This window comes from Coccinella septempunctata, chromosome 2 (assembly GCF_907165205.1).
Source record: "Coccinella septempunctata chromosome 2, icCocSept1.1, whole genome shotgun sequence".
Taxonomy (NCBI): domain Eukaryota; kingdom Metazoa; phylum Arthropoda; class Insecta; order Coleoptera; family Coccinellidae; genus Coccinella; species Coccinella septempunctata.
In genome coordinates, this window is record NC_058190.1 from 8,085,166 (window position 1) to 8,105,702 (window position 20,537).

Genomic DNA, 20,537 nt, shown 5'->3' on the forward strand with positions numbered 1-20,537 from the left:
ATCTCGAGGAGCAAACCAGGAAACAGTGGAAGCTGAAAGATGTCAAGACCATCCCTATTGTCATATCATCTACAGGCCTGATACCGAAGAAACTACTAGAGAACTTGAGGAAACTTCAGTTGGACGAAAATATCTATAGAGTCATGCAGAAGGCGGTACTGCTCGGAACAGCGAGAACTGTACGCAAGTACATGGGGAATGCAGAGGAACACCGTCTGCTTCGACAGGAAGTGCGGGTGGAGCAGGAATCCAACCTACAGCAGGGAGGCGAGAAGCGACCCGGACCCGACCACCACCACGAGCCCGAAAACCTGGAAAGGGCTCCAACAGAGCTTAATCCTTTTGATATCTGAGATATCTGGGATAAGTGAATTTTCCTCTGGAGAGGAGTGTGAAAGCCGCAAGGCTAAAGTCATAATAAATTTATTCATCCTGTAAGACATTATACATGCATAGGACAAGTCAAAATATATAATGATTGAACATTTACAATCTGTCGGAAAAGTATTCACCGACAGTGTAATAACATTTTACATAAAGTGTATCTTTAATTGCTTTCCTAAATTCCTTGAGACTAAGCGACTGTACACCACTTGGAAGGTGATTAAAAAGCTTCATACTCATATACAAGGGTGACATTTCAAACTTAGCAGTTCTGTGCTTGGGTAAAGACATAATTCTAAAATTTCTGGTGTTATAACTATGAAATGTTGTGAGTTTTGTGATATGATTTTCATTTTCTTTCGCATACAAAAGACACCGGAGGAAATACCGGAAGAAATACAAAATTGTTATTGGATTAAAATTGGTGCTCTAGCACCTTTGTAGAAGTTATAAAACATATCAAAAACAATTTTTTTAAACGATATTATGTATAAAATAATATTGAATGATTCCTATAAATTACTATAATTATGCATTGAATAATTGTGTATAACATTTCAAAGTCTCTCAGAATTCTTTCATCAGACAATGACGTGAAAATCTTCTGCTGATTTGTAATTACAAATAGTGTGTTAAATGAAGGAGTAATTTCAACAAAAATTCACTTCTTTTTTTATACAATTCCCACGTTTCAAGATAAATACTTGCTCTTCTCAAATTATCTTATCACTCGATCTGAAATTAACAAGTCAGTCAGTGTGTGAGTACGAAACTCTCCTGAGTAGTGGTATTGTTTCTGTTCTCAACTCAGTACCCAATAAAGTATAGGGAGAAAAAACATTCAAAATGTATTTTTTCCAAAAATAGGTACATTCTTAAACATGCTTCGTAATTCAAATTTGAAGAAATAAATATTGCTTAGAAAATCTCTCCTAATTCTGTTAATTATTAGTCATTATTTTTCATCCATATAATCAGTGAAGCTTGCGGATTTGAAATAAAGACGGTTTGATTTATGAGGAAAGGAGTGTTGAATTAAATTTATAACTCCTTCACGTTCAATGGACAAACTGTGAATGTTGTAATGTATGAAAATCATGTTATTGGGAACTTTCAATCAACAACCTTTATTTTTGAATTTAGGTGCCAATAAAATCATTATGCAATGATGCTATCATCTTTCTGGTCATTTATATGAATTCTTTTCTCATTGGGATAGACACCTGTTTGTTTTGTAAATTGTTGGTATAAAATTATGCGAACAATAATTTACCAAACAAACAGGTGTCTAATCCTTGATCTGGGTGTTGCTGCACCCAGCATCAAGCATTAGCATGCTGTAGCATGCTTTCTGGTTTTGTTGAACACTTTCAGATTTCAATAGAATATCAGGTTTTAACCAAATTTGTAGCTTCTCAGGGGTCTGCTGAGAAGACGAATAATTATAAAAAAATATAACAGGTTATGATCAGAACTGATTACATTCGGTTGGAACAATTATAATTTGCCCGTTGTTTCATAACATGAAGTTGAAAAATGGCATTCGAGTGATAGTTCATAGAGGTATCGAAGATATTCACAAAATGAAAGACCTTCATACAGCGGTGCTCAACATTATGAAAATGAAGGTTCTCAAGATAAACTCGTTCAATCATAAGGTGAAAACAGTTGAAAACACCCAATTTAAATGTTCAAGATGTGGCCAACAGCATGATAGAGATAAATGCCCAGCTTTTTACAGAATATGCAGTTTTTGTAAAAAAAAAGGGACACGATCGTAAATTTTGCCGCTATGGAGCAAATGTTCATGAAATAATATAAAGCTCTGATAGTGATGAAGATAATAATGCTTTTGAGAATAGTTCTGAATGTTCTGATCATATCGTTTGGTCTGTTTCTGATTCAGGTGTAAATGCTCTCGAATGGTACGAAAAAATAATAGCTCACGGTCATAATATAAGCGTGAAAATTGACACAAGAATTCAGGTAAACATTTTGAACTTCGAGGATTTCGAAAAACTAAAAATCAATATTGATGATCTAACGAAAAGTTGTTTAAATCTATCTTCATATTCAGGTCGAAAAATTAATGTGATAGGACAAATCTATCTGCAGTTTCAAGAACAAAAATAAATCATTACTTTTCTAAGTTCTGGACTCAAGAACACAATGCTCGATATTAGGACTTTCCGCCTTGTATGATTTGGAAATAATCCACAACAAAAATGTAAATATTATTAATAATACGGACCTACAGGAAATTTTTAATAATTTCAAATCGCTTTTAACTGGTATAGGAAGAGTAAATAAGGAATGTACAATAACTCTGAAGGATAATGCGCTTCCTAGTGTAAGTCCTAGAAAAATTCCTATAGCACTGCGAGAAAAAATTAAAGCTAAATTCAAACAATTGGTTGATGAAAAAAATATAGTTCCTGTTACAGAACCAACGGACTGGGTTCAGCCTATTGTAGTTGTGCCAAAACCCAATGGAGATATTCGTATTTGTATGGATCCAAGACATTTAAACAAATATATCAAACGAGAATTATACCAGATTCGTATACCCAAGATTATTTATTTTCACAATTGACAGGTGCAAAATATTTGACTTTACTCGACGAATTAACAATTACAACCATTTTTGGAAAGTATCGTTATTTGCGTATGCCATATAAGGAATCTCGCTTGATCCAAAAGTTTTTCAACGAATCATGAATAAAATATTAGGCGATATTGGTGGTATCCTATGTTATTTTGATGATATACCTACTTGTTTTTGGAAAAACAATCGAGGAACATAATGATAATCCGAAAAAAGTCCTCTATCGCATAAAAGAGAGTGGTTTGACTTTAAATAGTGAGAAGTATATCTCCAGATTAAAACAAAACACGTGCAATTCTTGAAATGAAACCCCCAGCAAATAGAAAAGAATTACAACGTTTTTTGGGAATGATAGTGTATCTTTCAAAATTCATCCCAACAATTCAGTTTCTATTGTGAAATTACAACCATACAAATAGTAATGAAACCTTTCATATCCAAGTACTATTGCAAGCAGTTCTTTGTCAATATGGTTATATCTCTGTTTAGTTGGAGTGAGGGATACAGAGGCAAACTCAATAGTCTTATTATTCTGACTTATAGTTGCTCCTAAGCCGTATGGACTGGCATCCACTGATAGAGTTGTCTACTTTGAAGGATCGCAATAAGAAAAGGTCGTGGCAGAGGAAACTGAAATCTTTCAATCAATTGAAAAAACGATTTTCTTGACTAGTCCATTGCCACTCAATTTTATCACTCAACAACTTCCGTAATGAGCCAGTTTGTTGAGACAAATTTGGGATGAATTTTGAAAGATACACTATCATTCCCAGAAAACATTGTAATTCTTTTCTATTTGCTGGGAGTTTAATTTCAAGAATTGCACATGTTTTGTTTTGATCTGAAGATATACCATTCTCACTAATTTCGTGACCAAGGAGTCACAAATTTTTTACACAAAACTTGGACTTTTCTCTATTTAAAGTCAAACCACTCTCTTTTATGCGATAGAGGACTTTTTTCAGATTATCATTAGGTTTCTCGATTGTTTTTCCAAAAACAAGTATATCATCAAAATAAGATATGATACCACCAATATCGCCTAATTTTTCATTCCTGATTCGTTGAAAAACTTCTGGAGATTACTATTCGACATTACTGACCACTCTACGGAAAAAAATTAAAGAGAAGAGACGCGAAAAGCTATCCAGAGGTATTTTGTTTTTGCAGGATAACGGCAATGCACACAAATCTCATGTTGCCATGCAAAGAATCGTGATTTAGGTTTTGAATTACTAGAACACCCCCTTTATTCACCAGATTTGGCTACATCCGACTATCATCTCTTTCCTCAACTGAAAAAAAGTTTAAAAGGTCGTAAATTTTCTTCCAATGAGGAGGTTATAAAAGCTGTGGAGGTCTGGTTTGTAGAGCAAGAAGAAACATTTTTTTCGAAAGGTCTAGAGAAGTTGCAGGTTCCCTGTAATAAATGTATCCAATTAAGAGGAGAATATGTTGAGTAATAACAAACTTTGACATTTAATTTTGTTTGGTTCTATAGTTCTATAGAATGCTTGCTTTTTCTTCATAAAAATAAACCTTTGTTCGATCAATTCAAAAGTTGTCATTCATATACTACAATAATTCACAACTACAATTATCCTAAATGCAACGTGACAACAACTCAACAACAGCTAGAGTACAGATGCATGAAGTATTTTAATAACCTCCCCCAAGAATTAAGAACATGACATCCACGAGGATTTTTAAAAGGCACATATACATATAAGGAACAACTGTATTTAGAACCATATTCGATGGACGAAATTGAGAGGAATTTGTAGCAACTTTCTATCATTCTTTGGACACTGTTTCATTTCATGTAACAATTTGTTAAACACACTGTGGGAAATGAAATGAAGTGAAGTTTTATTATATGGAGTCACTGTAATTTTTATTGCATTGCATGTGGTAATACTAAAAATGCTGCTTTAGTTTTTTAAGCTCTAGCACTATTAGAATGCACTTTTTTAAATATCATGTTCTCATCTAATAAAGAAATGAAATATGCAAGTGAATATTGTTTTTTATTCTTATTCAATACCACAGTCTTCTGAAAACACTCTGATATCACTGGAATGATCAGTACAACTTGCACCGTTAGCAACAAAAACGTTACTCAATTGAAAATCTAGAAATAGCAAATTTTTCACGGCACAAAGATAGCTATTGTTATCGGAATATTCTCAGAGCACGGTAAACGATTATCTCAGCGATAAAAAGAGTTGCGTCTACTATGTACAAGTTCAATATCAATTCACTGATTCTTAATCTCGAATTTAAGGCACGGAGTCAAGCAAATTAATGTTGCTTAGCCAACTGAAACGCTACTTACCCCACCCCAACCGTTTCATTCATAGTTATCTCTTAAGTTCAGCATCGTCTGCTATCTCTATCGCACGCAGACGGTCTACATCTGTTTTAAGTATTGTGCGCCTTGTGTTAAGTTGGGGATTTGACAGTGACTGTTCTCGTTTGTTGTGCCCTTGTACTAATGTGTTTGTGCTGTGTATTCAGCTTGGATTTTTGTGTGATAAAGTGCAATAGTTTTCCGCGAAAAAAGTGAGATTTCACTTGGGAATTCATCCGCGTGCGAGGTTCTGATAGTCCATTGAAAAATGGTAAGAATTCGAATAAAATAGAAATAGGGTTAGGTTTTGTTGTTATTATTATATCCTTGTCGCCGCTAGAATAATGTGTTGATATCCTATGTATATTTTTGAATAGTATACAAACATTCATTCATCGGTAGATACGCGAATGTCTCGAACACCAGATTGACAAGAATCAGGTTTAAAGTTAACTAAACGGTCTTGAAAACGTGAATTATTGAGGATTGCCGTTTGGTACTGGAGATGAATCGAATAAAAAGTACCTTCTTTTTTTCTGAATATGCAGCGACAGCAATCTCTTCGCATCGTGATTATGTTATTGTTTCATCAGAGTCAGCAATTCACATTTGGCACCGTGATTTTGCAGGCGTAATATGAGTATAAAAAACGATTAGTGATAATGAAAGCTCATTCAACGTTCGCGATAAACTAATTGAAAATTTCATTCATTGTTATTATTTCTGTATAAATCACTGATAAAGATTTAATTCATTCTATAACCCCTTTCCTTGCGAGCTATCTCGAAAATTAATAGTGAGGAATTGTTGATTCCTATATTTGAATATATTGAGATTATCCAGCTAACAAAATAATATCGGCAGCACTGAATGGCTTTTGAATTCACTTGAGGGTAATATCAAGGTGCAAACGATAAGGAATTGAACACCGCAGGTTTGGCAAGTTCATGCAAAACGTGGGTGACTGTGATCTCGCCCTAAATAGGTACCTGGTACTGGTACCTGCACATCGATACAAGGGATGTATCTGCTCAGAGTGCTCAGTGACGTCCTAGTCGTAAATTTCTTGAGCCTAGGGGAATGTTGATAGTTACTTGCGAAGTATTCTATACATTTTTATATTCGATTGAAATAGTCTCGGAAATAGTTCAATCATTTCGGAGAACTAACTGATGGGTTATACAGAATAGCATTTAGTTGGGAAAGGATGAAGATTGAATCGCTTTTGTTATGAAATAAGTGTTGCATACAATTTGAAACGTCCCACTTTTCGATTATCATCGATGCGTATTTACATAAAACAGTCAACAATGAATACTGGTTTCCTTTTCTTTCTTAAAGAGACAACAAAGGTGTAAATAATTCGAAAACTATCAATTTAAGGTGTAGACATAATGTCATCTTCAACATTATCTATATATTAATAAAAGAGGATCTATGGTTTACTTCAAAATGCTTTATTGTTCAAACGATCGCACCATATTGGACAATTCTTTTTTTGTTGTGTTTATTATTGTTAGGGCAAGGTTTATATAGCAAAATATTCCTGAAAAAATTGTACAGAACAGAAAAAAAGGCATTCCTTTTTCTTACGACCAATCGAGCAATCATAGAGTACTTATAGGTTTTCGACATTTGGACAAAAAGTTAAGTTATATCGAGTAAATCGAAAATTTAAAATTTTCGATCAGAAGTTATTATTATCTACCCTAGAAATAATTTAAATGGCAAAACTAGGTTTGTCGGGTCAGCTAGTATTATATATTCTCTGGAATTAATAAAAAAAAGTATTTTTCCACCTAAGGGTTGGACCACACCCCATTTTTTTAAATAAGAAAGAGATGGCGGATGTGTTTCAGTTAAAAAGCTTTTTAAACCACATGATGGGGATTGTTGCCACCCTCCGGTGTTTTTTTCTGAATAATATCTTCGAAGAAATCTTTTTCTCTAATACAGAACTTGAAAATGATTTTTGGATTCTTCAAAAATCTTAGGTTCTTGAGATTGGGCGGTTCAACTGTCTGTTCAATCACCTTTTGACCGACTTTGAAAATTTTAAGTGAGCATACTGAACATACAACTAAATAGGTACATGAATAACTTTCAAACTGACCAACACTCGACATCTATTCCTTATTCAAAAAATGTTGGGGGTTGATGCCACCTTCCTGGGGGTGTTTTTTTTTTTGGGGAACAAACTCATGATGGAAATTCTTTCCCCTCAAATCAGAAGTCGACCTGATTTTTCGTTTCTGAGTTCTTGGGAGGGTCAAATTTCCGTAGGGACACCGTGTATATGACCCCCATTAAGCTAGCAGAACCACTTTCGAATTTTGGATTTTTTGCGGCCATAATTTTAGGCCAATTTATTATCCCAATAAAAAAAATTTGTTCTCCAATTTTTGGAGAAATTAGGGGTTCTGCTAGCTTAACGTTAAGCTAGCAGAACCCCGAAGCTAATAGAACATTTAGAAGAAATCTGATAATATCATAATTTTAGGCTCTCATTTGAACCTACTTCGGATTTTCCTTGAATGAGTTTTTTTTTAAGTTTCTGCTAGCTTAACCGTCAAGCTAGCAGAAGTCGAAGACTCAACCTGTAAATTAAAAAATAAAAAAGTTCTAGCAAGTACACAAATAGAGTATATCATCTGACACCCAACCATCTATCAACTGACCAAGATTTCGACTGTTGTTGAAAGTTGTACAATAAAACGTCAACTTATATGTGATGGGAGTGGAAATATATGTTTCCAAAGTTAAACTTCTTAGTTCAGAATTCAGCTCAACAAGTTATTTTTTCGGTATATATTACTAATTTCGTAAGTACCAAGTGGAACAGCTAAGAGAGGAAAATCCTCGGAAAAATCACCTGATTTAGAGGGTTGGGAAACAGCAATCTGTGAGCAGACCAATTCATTGTTCTGAATTATTCCATATAAGGGAAATATAATAAAAATAAATTTTTTCCACCAACTTGAAAATGCAGACTTGGAGAAGAGACTTCTCAGAGAAATCCGAACCATCCAGTTAATGTGGGAAATATAACAATACGAGCATTCCTTGTCTGCACTGCTACCAAAGTAATGCGAGAATTTTTCGAATTCACTTGATAGGTCCACCCGTTTTCGCAGAATCGATTCGGATATAATGCAGATGTTATTAATTTGGAACGAGTTAATGAACTCTAAAAGAGTCGAAAATAACATTTGTTTGTTCGACAAGTACATTAAGGCATGTATATGATCTCTCTTTTTGCTTCCTTATTTACATAAATGAAGCTATATAATTGAGTATGACAAAAAATTTGAACCTCGCCTGAGTTATAAAAATGTTGTCGAAATTACAAGAAGTTCTTGGAAAATCGTCAAATAATTTACTATTTTTGTTAATATACTTATTGTGTTTCCTCAGGTAACAAGTTCTGCTACCTACAAAATCATCAAGGTTCAAAAGGTGTATAAAAATATAAAATATACCAGTTCCACTAACTCCACTAACATTCTGTTTTTTCTGCCAATCAAAACAAAACCCTGGATGGTATGTGGATCGCAAAAAGTAAAATAGTTCAACAAATTCAATATAGTTTATAGGTCATCTGAAGCAAAGTATGGAGCATATGATTATTATTAGAATGTTTTTCTCTTCATTTTATTGCATTGACCGAGGCATTGACAAACTAAACTAGGTTTTTACATCCTAAACAGTATTCATAAGAACAAAGTTACAGAAAATAGTCATGTCACTAAATTTGTACATATTTGTATCATTATTTCGCAACAAATTCACAAATAGATAAAAAAAAAGAAGACAACATACAAAAGTAAATATCTATCGAGTAAACGGAAAAAATGAATTATCTAATTATTTGAAGCACCTTTTTGAGTTGTAAAAGCCCGTGTGATTTAATAACCTGACATAATTTAGGAGCATAAAGTTCATTATCATATTATCAATGAAATGACCTGCCAACTAGACCGAACTAGTTTTTGAGTTTTTTATTGGAAGAACAATCAGAGACACGACGTATGTTGTATATCCTGAACCAGAAAAAAATATGGGACTGGAATATTTTAGAATAATACAGAGTTTATATTCAAAGAAACAAAAGTTATCACTATATCACTGAAGTGGCGTACTGAAAAAATCTTTGACTTCGCCACTGCAATCTACGTGCAAAAGTGTATATGTAACATTTGTTTTTCGATATCACTGATACTTCACGAAATAGAGGCACCAGTAGAAAGAGACGAAAAATGAGTTGTTAGGTTTTTAGATAACTGATAACTAATTTTGTGATGAAGATTGAAAAAAATAATCTGAATAAAAAATAAATTTGAACACCATTTTTCAAGAATATGGACAAAAATTTGATATTACGTCTTCGTGTGTTCTCACACTGTATTTTATTGTGTGGTATTTCAAATTTACAATCGACGAAATAGAGTGAAACGCTCATTCTGGCATTTCGAACAGCAAATTTCTTCCAATCAATGAGAAATGAAAGAGAAGCAACGAAGGCTTATAATGAATTTATTCTTGAAATTTCCGAAGTTTTAAAGTTTTGCACCTATTGCTGAAAATTTGGGCTTTCAAAAAAGACGAATTCTGAGAATGAATCTGACAAGTTTGTATTCACCATTATGTTCACACATAAAGAAATAATCATTCATCAAAGCTTCCAAGGTATAAGTGGGTGTTGACAGATATAAACAAATCTTACTTAAATATGAAATCTAGGAACTGAAAAATACGGGATTTTCCCGGATCATATACTTACTAGAAAAGTTATGTTTTTTTCTTGCTAAAAAACCGCTATTGGTTATCTTCAGACTTAGGTCATTGGGTAAATAATACGTTCAGGAATATATATTTCTTTGGAAGTCGTAGGGTCTTCGAATCAGAATGTATGTCATCACTCACTATTTACTAAGCAACCTTTGTTAATGTGAACCGCTGATAAATTGATAAGGGAATCTCCTTATTCGAAAATAATGCAAACAAATGATCAGTCTTCTTCATATTGGCGGAATACAATGTGACTCGTTGTTTTCGTTCTGGTCACATTTCAAATGCAAAGTTTCCTACTGAATAAAACAAAATTCTTACATCAGTGTCTTCAATCCAGTTCGATACTTCAAACATTTCATTTCAAGGTCATAAAATTGTGAATTGGGAAAAAGAGGGATTCATAAAGTTGGGAGTGAATTGTTTTTCATTATTGCGGATTTTCTATCCCGCTCTTCAGTTGCCACATTTAAAATCTAGTCGCTTGAGTTGTGGAATCTAAGAATGTGTGCAGAAGAAACGGAAATAACTTATCTGCTATCCCAGTTAAAACAAAAATAATCGAATTTATGGCTGTAAAAATCCACATACAGTGAGAGTCTATAACTTGGAATAAATTCATTAAATCAAAGACAGTTTGTTGTTGTGAATATACTCGAAGAGGTGATCAGTATTAAATCGCGCACTTTTTGATGAAAGAAAATGTTATACAGCTTGTCCCAAATTCGTGATATGACGACATCGATAATTTTCTTAAATAGCAATCCTAATTTGTTATGGTATATCAAGTTACACATGTTTACCAAATATCGAATTCTTGTAGTTAAAAATATATTTAACAAACATCAACTAATTCGAAACTGAGGGAATTTGAAAATGGAATGGCAAGTGGTAATTTCTTTGACATTTTTTGTCGAACAAAAAAGTTAAATAAAAACAAGTTACGACAGTATCACTGGATCGAGAGAAGATTAGCGTCGACCCATTAGTTTGTAGTTTTGTGATAAACAATGTTTGTTGAGAAAGCGGACAAAATTCCGTCCTTAAAAGGGGTCTAGAGGGGTCTATAACGTTTCAATGGTCAGTTCAAAAAGAGACAAAGAATACCTTACGTCAGAAACCACTAATTTATATGGGGTTTTCATTATAATTCAATTCAATCGGTTCGTCACCTCGAAAAGTCAGAAACTTTCTTATTCGTCAAACGAAAAAAAAATTAATTTTTTTTCATTGAAGAACAAATATTCATTCATGTTATTAACTTTCCGAGGTGCAATTATCTCTTCTATGCTTTTCCACATGAAGAAATTTCTCGAAAAGTCTCGCCGTTGGCTACAATTCGTATCCTGGTGAAATTGAAAAAAGCCGTTCCTCAAGTGCTGCCATCTTTTCTACGAAAGTGGAAATATGGAAATATCTGTAACTTTTACTTATCGATCAAGTGTTCCGGCAACACCCCACATTCTGGAAGTATTTCCTGTGGTATAAACTCCTCTTAATATAATGTATAATCGAAACCCACAATAATGAAATTTTAATAATAATTGGCTACTGAATAGGGCAAGGACACCTAATGAGGTTCTTCATTCATTCAGAGAGAAGTATTTTAATTTGTCCATGTCGCAAAGTAACATCATGGCTAATCTTCGCTCGATATGATCCTAATTTCTTCACTTGTTATTATTTGACTTTTTTGTTCGACAATGCATTCTTGCAACTTGCATTTCGAAATGTATAGGTGTTTTGCTATAATGATCTACATGTACTTAATATAATGATATCTCACATGCAATTTCTACCGCTTGATTCCACATCTGTGTGATAAGCTTATAGTGGAAGATATGCATATGATGTGTCTGTGAGCTGAAGGAATAATCTTATGTTGCCTAGGTTTAGATCGACCATCCTTCACGTTTTGTGATGTCAATATATGTATACAATGCTCGATACAATAGCTTTCAGTATCTACCTATTCGATAGTTATTCTGTGAATGATTTCAAGAAACATTTGACAAAACTTGGTTTGTCAGAATAGTAAGGAGTATTATTTCTGTAAAGTATTTGTCTCTTCTCGTGTCTTGTTGGTATTTCAGAATTTTTCTCTTATTTGTTTTTCATAGAATTGTTGAAAAAGTAAAATAGCTTCATGTTTGCTCTTCATAGAAAAGAAAACATAGGCCCTTTATTATTATGGCATTAGCTTTCCAGATTTCACACTCCTCTCTAGAGGAACATTCACTCATTCCAGATATCTCAGATATCAAAAGGATTAAGCTCTGTTGGAGTTCTTTCCCGGTTTTCGGGCTCATGGTTGTGGTCAGTTGCAGAAGCTCGGTTGAGAAACATCTTTCATTCCATTTTCCTTTCAAAATGCTGAAAACTGGAATATTTCCAGAGTTTTTGTAATGGTTAAAGATTCTATATGGTCGAAGATGGATATTCCTTCTTCCAAGGGAGGAAATTCATAACATAGCAAACAGAAAATAAGAAGTTTGAAGTACGTCTGTGAATGATGAATATTAGATACCGAAGACTTTCAGGTTTATGGAACCAATTTATGACACTCATTGGTTTTGACTTATACCCTACCAATTTATTACAACTTCTCGGCTATGTCGATACAATACCACACACACGAAGTATTTTTAATACTCCTTCGTGGTATCTGGTTTTATTGTTTGTGGGTTAAATATGTAGTGGAACTTAATGTAAACTTTTATCTGTCCTTACTAATAAACTTTGTTATTAGATTCTATGGAAAAAAGTATCTCTCAGCTAACTTTTGAGCGTTATCCTGAAATCCACATGTCCTAGATCTCAAGCTGTGAAAATGTCATCAGGAGTACTTTCATAGTTTGAGCACTCAGCAATACATTAATCAATGATCGTTTTGCTCCAACCAAAAAATCAAATAATGAAATAACATGATAATACCTGTGTGAATTTCATTTGGTGAGCAGAAATTCTAACGACCTACTTACATAGGAACATGATAATTCACGAAATATCTGAAGTGTGAGACATACATTAAATAGAATTAGCTTAGGGCACACCAAGTAACATGATATAATTTTATTCCCCTTTTGAATTGATCAATTGGTATGTCACGGTGAGATTATTCGGTAATACGAGAGTCATTGTATAGATACATTTCCATCAATTCATAATTCGACTCATTTAAAGTACCTACATAAGATGCAGATTATGATCACAGAATGATAAATTTGAAATAAAATAAATAATCCTTCAATCAATAAGTCAGAATGAAAGTGCTGACGTCAAATGATTTTTAATCATCCACATTTGTTGGCAATAAATTGAGTGTTTATCTACAACCCCTTGGTACATACAGTGCGCGTCAAAATTATGGAACAAATTCATTTTCTCAGAAGAAAAATATTTGGCAACAAAATCCTGAAACAGGTCAATTTTTATTTCATCTTTACCAAATTTTTATGCATTTTTGAAGGATTTTTGTTGCACCCTGTGCCATCCCCATCAACCCTCTAAAACTTTTGAATAGGGAAACTGGGTAATGTGGTACTTTTTTGGCAAGGTCTTTGTGTCTTCTTTACACGCGTGCAGAAATTTTCAAGAAATTTTTTTTTTAAATTAGTTAGTTCAAAGAGGTTTTCAGTAGGTGCACTTTGACATGGCTCATTTACTTTGAGACGATGGTACCTGATGAAATTTGTCACCGAATGAAAGTCGACCATCACACTTTTGTTCATGCATGAAAAACAATTTTATTACTTCGAATTCAAAATCTCTACATGGTTCTACCTAGTAACACATTCATAACATTGATGAAATGTCATCAGAAATCTTTCTTTGAATTGAATCATTTCATCGAAAAGTTTCAACTTCAGTAGAAACGTTCTAATAACTTACTCATTTAGGATCATAACTGAATCGCAGTGTTTCACACATTCTAATTTTTCACGTGAGGGGGTTGAAAGGGGTTGAAAGTTGTGCATGAAAAAAACTGTAATAGTCGGTCGACTTTCATTCGGTGACAAATTTCATCAGGTACCATCGTCTCAAAGTAAATGAGCCATATGACAACACATACTGAAAACCTCTTTTGACTAACTAACTTTTCCAAAAAAATTTTTCTTGAAAATTTCCTCACGCCTGTAGAGAAGATACAAAGAGCTTGCCAAAAAAAGTACCACATGAGCCACTTTCCCTATTAAAAAAATTTAGAGGGTTGATGGGGATGGCACAGGGTGGAACAAAAAATCTTCAAAAATGCATAAAAATTTGGTGGAAGTGAAACAAAAATTGACCTGTTTCAGGATTTTGTTGCCAAATATTTTTCTTATAATTATTTGTTCCATAATTTTGACGCGCACTGTATATGAAAACATATACAATATGCGTTTGAAAGCTCACGGAAACTGTAACTCCTCCATAATTTTTTTTTATTTTGTGGTTATCAGAAGAAATACAAAACTCTCTCGAGAAAAAAACAAATAGTTTCTCAACCAATAACTGGAAATTGAAACGCTGACACGCGTTAATTGAGTTTCAATTGTACCCATTCTTTGATAATAAAATTTAATATTTTTATCAACCCCTTAGCAGCAACCCCACCCAGAAACGAATCTCACCATAGTCTTTATTTTAATGTATGTATGTATTTTTTGATAGCATTTTGTTCAAGTTCCCGATAATGACGAGAATGAAATAAAAATAAAAATGATTTTTTGTGAGCTGTTGGGTAAGGTTGCGACTAAGGGTTTGGAGAAAATATTGCCAAAAAATTAGTACAATTGAAGCTCAACTGTTTCATCGTTTCAATGTTCAGTTAATACTCAGTTGAAAAAACTATTAATTTAATTTCTTTCAAGAAACTAGAGATCTATGTGGGTACATATATGTATTATTGGCCAATAATTTTTCCATATAGTTTTATTGTGTCCGATCGAATCAAAACACGTTCAAGGCCGCAGACATATTGAAAATGCCTTACAAATGATGTGTCACTCAAAACGTTGTCAATTTAATGCATAGGACTGCATAGGTACGATAAAGTTAAGAAAGTGAAATCGTCATCATAACACGTGCCTTCACGTAAAAAAATTGATAGTTTAGAATAGTTTTGGAAAAACGATCATGTGATTAGGTACAACGGGTGACGTGTCCGAATAGACACTCTGTATCAACAAACCCCGTATGAGTCTCCTTACCTCGATGTACTTATCCAATCTTGATGTAAAACAATAACATGACGATAAACTGGTTGATAAAACCTGCTGCGGTCGTCCCAGGAGTGTTGAATTACATTTTGTCGGGATAAAAATGTTCCAACGATGATTTTAAGACGGACGAGACACTTTCAGAGCGATAATTTAGCGATACACATCGAGGGAATGGGTATAAAATGAGTTTACGGTTTATAAATTTTCCACTTTGACATAATAAGCTCCGCTCCATTCAGAAACACATTCGATCACCTAAGAAAATGAGATTTAGTACATTTGGATATTGAAAAAATTTAAAATTTTTCGGTTGATTATTTTGATATTTGATTATTTCGGATTATTTACATACCCAACTTGACTTCGTCTTGTTTGGTGAACGTCATCCGCGAGAATTATAGCCAACACATACAGGGTTGGGCATAAATCTGGAATTAAATGATATGTATATGTATTTGTTCAACCAATAACTCAAAATGAAAACGCTGAACCCGTCAACTGATTTTTAATTATCCTCATTTTCTGGCGAAAAAGTTGAGTATTCTTTTTCAACCTCTTTGTAATCACATCTAATTTGCGTTTTTCAAATGGAAACATATACCACGGATCAAAGGGAAAATGGAATCCCAATTTAATCTTTGTTCTTTTTAATTTTTTGGTAAACAGAAGAAAAACAAAAGTAAAACAAACTAAATTAATAGTTTCTCAATACTCATGTGAAGTTGACGGCGATTTTTTCGAAAAATTCTATATTTTTTTTTGAATTTCTGGGTAGATTTAAAGGAGTTCTGTAGTTCCTGATACAAATTTTGAATAGTTTCGGCAAATTGTAGATTCAAATGAAAAAAACAAATTGGTGGCGCTAAAAACGAGTTCAGGTAACATTTTTCGTTGAAAAAGAAAGAGTTCTAGAGTTCTTGATCATTTCAAGAAAAATATCTACGAAAAAAAAAATAGAACATAGGTTTTTGACTCTTTAGAAAAATTTTATTTTGAGAAAAAAAGATATACTAGGATATATTGAGAAATTCTTAGCCTACTATAGAACCAAACAAAATCTCAAAATATTTTATTACTTAACATATATTACTCAACGAATCTGGTGAATAAAGGGGTCGTTCTTGTAATTCAAACCTCAAATCACGAATTTTTTTCATGGCAACATGAGATTTGTGTTCAGAGGCGTTGTCCTGCAAAAACACCTTTGGATAGCTTTCCACTTCTTTTCTCTTTATTTTTTTCCTGTAGAGTGGTCAGTAATGTCGAATAGTAATCTCCGGTTATTGTTCTACCCTTATCCATTAAATCAATCATGATTACTAAATGGCAATCACAAAAAAACTGAAGCAAGAACTTTTCCAGCAGATTTTTGGACACGAAACTTCTTAGGTCTTGGAGAACCAGAGTGTAGCCATTCCATCGATTGTTGCTTTGTTTCTGGATCGTAGAAATGTACCCAAGTCTCATATATAGTAACAATTCGGTTTAAGAAGTCTACATCGTTTTCAAATCGAGCACAGATAGAACGCGATGCTTCTACCCTTGCACGCTTTTGGTCAACATTCAAACATTTGGGAATCCATTTTGCAGCACTTTTTCTCATGCACAGATTGACGTGAACTATATGATGAACGCGATGGTATAAAATATTCAGGATTTCAGATATCCGTTTCAGCCCTATTCGACGGTCTGATAAAATCATGTCATGAACTGCATCGATATTTTCGGGAACTGACACAGAAACTGACCTTCCCGATCGGTCATCATTTTCAATGGAAAATTGACCTCTTTTGAAGCTTGCAGTTCAATTTTTCACGGTCGCATACGAAGGACATTGATCACCAAGAGCATATCTTCGTAAATCTGCTTACCTCTTAACCCTTTTAAATACAGATACTTGATGATGGCTCGATACTCCAATTTTTCGATTTCCACAATTTCGGTGGACATATTCTTTCTCTTAATTTATTGTGACCTCAAACTTCACACCGACACTTCTAATGAGTTATTGTTCGATGCTAGGGTAACGCAATATTTTTTTATGCATGGAACTGGCCTAGGCTAATTAGATATATCAATACATCCTCGTATTTCAGTTCTGAATAGCGCTCGGCTATTAGACTTTAATCAAAAAAACAAAACTTTTCAATTTATGAGCAATAAAATCAGCTCAAAAATTTTAAAATATTTCCTTTGGCAAAACTTCTCAGATCTCAGAAGAGTTCTGATGAAAGTTTTGTAGAGCTCGGCAAATTCTACAAAATATGTCAAGTTACTTTTATCGACAAAACTAAACTTTTCAATTTATCAGGAATAATAATGTCAGAAATTTGAAAACCAATATTTCTGATCTAACATTATTAATGAATATTTCCATTTGAAAAGTTTTGGAGGGGTTACAGCTCAAGGGTTGAAGAAAAACACAGCGTATTGACAGAAAATAAGGGTAATTTTAAATCAGTTGGCGGGTTTCAGCGTTTTCGTTGAGTTATTAGCTGAAGAAATATTAATTTCATTCAAGACTTATGCTCAACCCTGTATGTTATGTTATATACTCTTTGAATTTTTGATACGATTTCTAAATTTACCGTTCTGATTTTTAAGTGATTGAATAAGGGAATATCTGCTAGGCACTCGCAGTTATTTTTTTGCTTGCACTATTTTACTTTCCTATAGAACCATATAGAATCGATTACTGTTATTTTTAGCAAGCTAACCGGCTTTGATGGCCTGTTTTTCATTTATTTATTTATTTTTTTTAATCGATTCATGTAGGTCTCCAAACTTCAAAAGTTTGAACTATGCCCTATGGGACACCAGTCACTATTTATGTTAACGCAATGATGAAACAATTTTTCAGCAGACTTGAGCTGTATTACTTTTCTATTAATGTAAATTTGAATCTTATAGTATCGAAAAAAATTTTGTCATGATCGAATTTCTATAGTTTCAGATGGTGATTTGCAATAATAAATCAATGTGGAAAAAATGTAAATAATCTTGTACCAATAATTCATTAAAATTGAGGAACTTTCTGCTCTTCGATAATAATTATCACCTTTACCTCACAAATTTGAGGAATACTTCTTCAGGTCCTTATTTATCGACAAATCGCTTAATAGATGTTTAGGTTTTTATGTATTTACTAGAATACCTTCGGTTTCCGAAAAACCGTCAAAGGTTGGAGTGAGCTCGCCATAAATTCTAAATCACCTTTCCACTGCCTGTCTCTATTCAGTTTTTCTTGAAATTCCAGGAATATTTTATTGTGTATAGCCAGTGGCGGCTCTGAGTGTAAAGCCAGAAGACGATCATTTATTTCGGTAAATTACTTATTTATAAGCTTTACCTTTCTGAAGGAGGCGCTGTAAATGTGGACTATAATGACGTCAAGATGAAAGTATTTTTTTTTGTGTTTGGATAGGTGTCGGGCGCCACTATGAAATACATACAGTTAGGGCCGCCAATGACGGTAGGTAAATTTGCGAGCTGCTATTGATCCTGTCGTAAAGTTTGAAGAGCCATCAATTTACGGAGAATTTGAGGTCAAGACCTAGCGAAAGGTTTCGGGTTCTAGTCTCCTTTATTACTATATTATACTCTCTCCAAAGAGAAGAAATATACACAAAATAATTTCGTTATTTAGGTTCTTCTAATGCTTCAACAGTTTAATTTTTATTTGATCTACAGGGTGATTCGAAACACCAGGTATTAACTTTAGGAAGTGATATATCTATAGTTGAACTGAGTAGTTTTTTCAAGCTAAATTTTTTCGAATCCCTTCCTAGATACAGGCTGTTGAACTTAATTTTTTTCATTCATTTTCATGAATTCTAAACGAGTTGGGATAACAAATATTGGATTTTTTGTGGAGAAAAGTCTGAATAATCAAATAATGGCTGTGAATAGTCAATATCCTTATTGTCGTAAAAGTTAGGAGCGACTGGAGACACGAAACCCCCAAAAACTACGCCACTGGGGCTTTGTGAGAAGTGCTCGTTCCAACGCTTCTTTACGGAAGCTAAAGCTTGACACCCTACAGGACACATATTGAACAGCTTGAACAAACGCAACAACTTCAGCTAAGACAGATGCACATTAGATGGTTCCACAAAATTTCAAATACAGAAGTCTTGCAGCGCGCGAGTTGTACAACAATTGAGACTCAACTAACGAGAGCCCGACTCAGATGGAGCGGCCACATTCTGAGGATGCAAGAAACAAGACTCCCCAAAATGGCTCTGTATGGCGAATTCACAGAATGAGCTCGGAAACAACCAGGAGTCCAGCGGTGTAAGGATATACTATACCAATCCCTTAAATCAGTTATCGCCAATCATAACTGGGAACAACTAGCGTTAAATAGATCACAGTGGAGGTCTTTGGTCCACAGTTATAATTGGTGACTATCCATGTCCGGAGTGTGGAAGGATCTGTAGATCAGGGCTGGGTCTCTTCAGTCACAGGAGGGCACACAGTCGCAATTAGCCCTAAGAAATTAGGGTTTGATACCACCGATTTTTTTTCAATCTTTTTGTAGGTTTATTCTTGGTAACGTGCTACAGCAATGAGTGAGAAATAAAAAGAAACATGAAAATATTGGAAATCATCTGTTTGAAATATCATCCAAAATTCAAACTCTCATTATTCCAACTCGTTTAGAATTCACCTATAAAAATAAATCTCCGAAGGGATTAGAGATAGAAAAAAATCTACTCGAAAAAACTTCTTAATTTTGAGTTGAACTTCAACTTACAAAATTATAACCTGGATTTTGGATCACCCTGTACAATTGAGGAGCATGTCATTCAACAAAAGTTTGGGAGGTTGTTGAGTTTTTTGAATGGCAACCCTAACTTTTGTGCCAGAAATGGACACAAGTTTTGTTGATGGCGATGATTTATTTACTGATGGGGTTTATTTTTAATCCTTTTTTTTTATTAAGTATAAGGATGAACTGGATCGTTCTTGTTATGCATTTCAAAATCAATGCTATACTTTTCGGGATTAAGTGATGTTTTTGAAGTGACATCGAAAACAACCTTTTTTCGTAAGGTAGTAATTGATAAAAGATGAAAAGATTTAGGTAACCATTCGCCAAAGTGTATCGTTGTCGTGTTTTGCTTAACTAGCGAATAATTATTGCTCATATTCGCGATAAATGAAGTGACAGAACCTACAAAATGAAATTTGATGGAATTCTCCA

General features: G+C 33.8%; 1 protein-coding gene across 1 annotated transcript in view; it reads left to right on the forward strand.

The window, feature by feature from the left end:
- The first annotated feature begins 5,291 nt into the window (after positions 1–5,291).
- The window catches only part of LOC123306577 (ETS-like protein pointed), a 292,945-nt gene continuing 277,699 nt past the window's right edge, over positions 5,292–20,537 (forward strand). Inside the window, exon 1 of the mRNA XM_044888632.1 lies at positions 5,292–5,610. Coding sequence (XP_044744567.1) covers positions 5,608–5,610 — 3 coding nt within the window. The 5' untranslated portion in view covers positions 5,292–5,607. The remainder of the gene's footprint in view (positions 5,611–20,537) is intronic.